This window comes from Carya illinoinensis, chromosome 4, assembly GCF_018687715.1.
Source record: "Carya illinoinensis cultivar Pawnee chromosome 4, C.illinoinensisPawnee_v1, whole genome shotgun sequence".
NCBI classification, from domain to species: domain Eukaryota; kingdom Viridiplantae; phylum Streptophyta; class Magnoliopsida; order Fagales; family Juglandaceae; genus Carya; species Carya illinoinensis.
Window position 1 is genome coordinate 7,145,462 of NC_056755.1, and position 5,191 is coordinate 7,150,652.

The following is a 5,191-nucleotide window of genomic DNA, read 5'->3' on the forward strand; positions in this document are numbered from 1 at the left end:
TAACCATGCTGATCATGGCCCTCTTGTCCTTCCCATTTGGTAAACATTTTGTAATGTATTTCCAACATGTTGTAAATGGACAGTGGAATAGTAAGAATGTTTATTCATAACTTGAATTATGGGATTGTGTTATTTGTATATATCTAACCATATTTTGTAGTATATGTGCCATAATCTCACCAAATTGAAGTAGAAGAAATAGGTTTTTACCTAAAGTTCATGTACAAATTGTTGCGAAATGTTATGAGGCTTTCAATTCCATTATCTACAGGACCTGGCCTCTAATTGGGAAACTACAATGTTTACACTTTTACCCAGGGAACAACAATGGTGGAAAAAGATAATCTTGTTTATTATAAGTTAAAGCCATTTCCCACGAAGAACCTTCATGTAAATTATTTACTTCTCATGTGCTGTTCATTTCTGGAAATATTTATAATATCCAAATTCCCGACGTACACATGCTCGTGGAGATTATATTTTTCTCCACGAGTATCGTGAGTGGCGATTAATGAAAACCTGAAAATATTAATTCATATTTTCCACGAGTTTTATTCATGGCCTTTACACATTTTCCACGAGCAAATTTTGGTAGGTAAAAAACATACGATATGTAGTACAGACGTGAGGGTCCAAAAATTACCCACGGATAGTGTTCGTGGGTAATACTAATAACCACAAACTTCTCTCATGGGAAATATCCAATTCCCATGAGCAATTAATAAATTGAATTGCCTTTTGCCACGAGTTCGTGAAGGCTCTTGTCACGGAATACACCGTGAAGAAAAGTATCTATTTGCCACGAAGTAAAGTTTTCGTGGGATATAATACCTTTTTCGGCAACTTATATGCCACGAACTTCCCACGGGAGAATTTTGTGAGGACAGCATTTTTCCCACGAAATGCATAGTTTTGCCCACAACATACCTCTTTGGGAAAAAACGTTTTTTCTTGTAGTGACTCCTAAAGAATCAGAAGGTGAAACCTTAATGCCATATCCAAATTCTGTTTTAATTCCTTTAGAGATAGTACACGACAATCTCTTGATGCATTGCTTTTGGATTAAAAATTTCTTGCTTCTGCTTTGGATTTGCTGAACTTGTTGGTAGACATGGTTCGGTTTCATGCTCAATTGAAATTATTTTCTATTATGTTTTGGAACCCTACTAAATTTGAGGACAACTGTAGATACCCCTACTTCATATATATATACTTATTTGTTCTAAGTGTTTGAATATGAAGTTACTCTTCAAAAAGCTAGGTGCATGTGTTTTGTCAATTACATACTGCTGGTTTATTTGTTATGCGAACTATTGTGTTTTAGAGGTTTTGGTCAAATGGGAACTTTAAACATCTTTGGGTTGCTGAATTCTTCTAAGTGTGGCAGGTTGGACTTAATCCCTATAGATTTGACAAAATATTTCTATTAGCCCACTCTGGATCAGATACTACAATAACCTATGTCATAATTAACTATATGATTATGCACTTACAGTTTAAGATAGACACATTAATAGAAATATTATGTGAGTAGCTGAACCTTGATGGACTGTGGGGATTTAATACATCCAGATATTATGTTGGGTTGGGATTTGCCTGGAATTTTGAGAGTTTTAACAATTTTGCCCTGTGTATCTATTGTTTTCTTGCATGTAGGCAGTTTAGTTGAATGAAATTGTTAAATGTTGGCTTTCCCCTACTTACTTTTATTGCTATTTTAAGTCTACTTTGGTTTGTACCCGTTAACCAAATCACGTGAGAATTAGGAATTGTATTGGATTTTTCCTTGATAACTATAGTTTATGAATCATAGCTTGACAAGTTTATTGGGCATCAAGATTGACCTACTCAAGCATATTCAACACACTCAGAAATTTTTTTACTTTCCTTGGTTCACCGGAGTACCACGTGAGACTCCCTGATATATATTATATTATGGTCCTTAATTTTCGGGAGGTAGGGGCTTATGCTTAGCAGGTTTGGACATTTCCTACCTAGAATATTATCGGTTTGGCCACTCAGAACCTAGTCCCTTTTCTGTTATTATAGATTACTATAACATTTTTTTCTTAGTTATGCACAGACTATTCAGTAGGTTATGAGAATTATCCTCAAGATATATCTTCAGCTCTACTCCAACAGAATAACATTTCCTAACAGGCTAATGTTACAAGCTTCTCAATGAGAGGAATACACTAGTAATGTCTACTGTACATAGGTTAACATATGGTATTTGTCACCCTTTCAACTAGCTTTTTCAAACTTTTTCAATGTGAGAACATGTTCCCAATTCCTTATGCTTTTCAGTAATGTACTTTTGGACTCGTAAGACCTCAAGCGTAAGACCTCAAATGCATGTTACACTTGAGGTCTTACCACTTCTCTCTCTCTCTCTCTCTCTCTCTCTCTCTCTCTCTCTCTCTCTCTCTCTCTCTCTCTCTCTCTCAATGTGTGTACCCTGCATAGCTGTGTATATGTCACACAGCTTCTCTATAAATGCATCCTATTGGTTTAATTATCATTTTCCTGATTACTGGATTTCTATTACCAATATTTGATCTTAGCTTTCACACTATCTTTTCTCACCTCATGTTTAAATGGACAAGGCGTGGATGAGTATTGAAGATAGATTTATGTCTAACGAGTATGCAATAGGAGTTAGCCATTTCATGAATATGGCTAAGGAGCATGCACAAGGGGGCATTGACATTAGGTGTCCATGCCGTAGATGTCGTAACATGCTCTTCCAGACAATAACCACAGTCGAGGAGCATTTATTTATTATAGGGATTGATCCTTCTTATAAGGATTGGATTTTTCACGGTGAAGAGGAAGTGTTGGATGTTAATTCATCAGAAGAAGGTGATGATGCCAGCGGAAATGATTCCTATATTGATGATACGGATGAGCTGTTGGATGACATTCAGGCTGGAGCTTCTATGGATCAGTCTGGAGGTTCTCAAATACCTGCTTTTGATGGTGTCACACTTGGTGGTTCTTCAGCAACCTTTCCAGAATTGTTAGAAGATGCGAGGAGTCCACTTTGTCCATCATGCTTGACGTTTTCAAAGCTTTCTTTTATCGTAAAGTTGCTTCATATAAAGACAGTTGGTGGTTGGAGTGTTAAATCCTTTAACATGGTCATCAAGCTCCTGAAATCTGCATTTCCTGACGCTCTTCTCCCTGACTCATACAATGATGCATGCCGATTGGAACGTGGCCTCGGGTTTAATTACACAAAGATAGATGCTTGTTTGAATGATTGTGTTTTATTTTGGAAGGAACATTCTGATAAAGAGAAGTGCCCAAAATGCAACACTCCGAGATGGGTGTTAAGTAGTACTAAGCAAAAGAAAATTCCACACAAAGTGCTCAGACATTTCCCGTTGGTCCCAAGACTGCAAAGACTATTTGTTTCTAATAAGACTGCCGGGGCAATGAGATGGCATGCTACTGAACGCGTCAACGATTATAATGTGATGAGGCACCCTACAGATTCGAAGGTATGGAAAGATTTTGGCGTGCAGTACCCTCAGTTTGCTTCAGATCCTCGTAATGTGAGAATTGGGTTAACGAGTGATGGGTTTAATCCATTTAACAATATAGCTAAACCCTACAGTATATGGCCAGTGATTCTTGTAGCATATAACTTGCCCCCTTGGTTATGCATGAAAGATCCATACCTCATGCTTTTGTTGCTAATTCCTGGCCCAAAAGCACCAGGCAACGATATCGACGTGTATCTACGCCCTTTAATTGAAGAACTGAAGTTTCTATGGGAAGTGGGTGTCAATACATACGATGCATTTGCATTACAATCGTTTCGATTACATGCAACACTACTCTGGACCATTAATGACTTCCCAGCGTATGCTAATCTTTCTGGGTGGAGCACAAAGGGGAAGATGGCATGTCCTACATTGTACTAATGGTAGTACGGATTCATTGTGGTTGGTCCATGGGCGAAAGCACTGCTACATGGGTCATCGACGGTGGTTGTTGCCAGGGCACAGGTGGAGATCTAAAAAAGTTGAATTTAATGGTAGTACTGACCATCGGCAAGCACCTATACATTTGTCGGTAGAGGCTATCTTGGAACAATTGAGAGAATTGCAAGATGTACAGTTTGGTAAGTTATCAAAAAAGAGAAAACGCACGGCCAATGAGTTGAATTGGACCAAAAAAAGTGTATTCTTTGAGTTGCCTTATTGGAAATCCTTGGAATTGAGGCATAACCTAGATGTCATGCATATTGAGAAGAACATATGCGATAGCGTATTAGGAACTTTGATGGATATCGAGGGAAAAAGCAAGGACACAGCCAATGCCCGTCGGGATTTGGCCAACCTAGGCATACGGAAAGAATTACACTTACAACAAGATGGCGATAGTTGTTCAATGAGACTGGCTTGTTACATGCTAAATAAAAAAGAGAAGAGATCTTTCTGTGAGTGGTTAGCAAGTGTTAAGTTTCCTGATGATTTTGCCGCGAACATCGCCCGATGTGTTAATGTATGTGAATCAAAGATCTTAGGCATGAAAAGTCATGATTCTCATATTTTCATGCAACGATTACTACCAATGGTGATTAGTGGCTACTTAACCAGTGATGTAAGGCAATCTTTGACTGAGTTAAGTTCATTCTTCAAGAAATTGTGTGCACGAGCATTAAACATTGATGTTCTGCACCGCCTACAAACTGATATCTCTCTTATTCTTTGCAAGTTAGAAATGATATTCCCACCTGCATTCTTCGATATAATGGTGCATCTTGCTATTCACTTGCCACAAGAGGCATTGCTTGCGGGACCTATCCAGTATAGGTGGATGTATCCTTTTGAACGATATCTAGGAAAGTTCAAGCGTTATGTAAAAAATATGGCAAGACCTGAAGGCTCAATTGCCGAGGCCTATATTCATGTTGAGTGCCTTACATTTTGTTCGATGTATCTCCATGACATTGAGACAACTTTTACTAGGGAAGAGCGAAATGTGGATGTCGGTCCAGACCATACCCCGGGTAGTATGAGTGTATTTTTTCAAAAGGTGAGACCAATGGGTTCGTCCTCCACTGATAGATTGGATGATCAGCTATTTGCAAAAGCTGAGTGGTATGTACTTAACAATTGTCCTGAGATACAACATTACCTAGAGTAAGTATGGCACGAGAACTTTCAACCAGATAATCTAC

General features: G+C 38.3%; 1 protein-coding gene across 1 annotated transcript; it reads left to right on the forward strand.

The window, feature by feature from the left end:
- Positions 1-2,597: 2,597 nt before the first annotated feature.
- Positions 2,598-3,929, forward strand: LOC122306195. The gene has a single exon (XM_043118634.1). It carries the CDS (start codon positions 2,598-2,600, stop codon positions 3,927-3,929), a length of 1,332 nt encoding a protein of 443 aa, XP_042974568.1.
- Positions 3,930-5,191: the final 1,262 nt, after the last annotated feature.

Excerpts from the sequence above, each read along its gene's own strand:
- LOC122306195 (XM_043118634.1), top strand. The coding sequence starts at position 2,598 with ATGGACAAGGCGTGGATGAGTATTGAAGATAGATTTATGTCTAACGAG.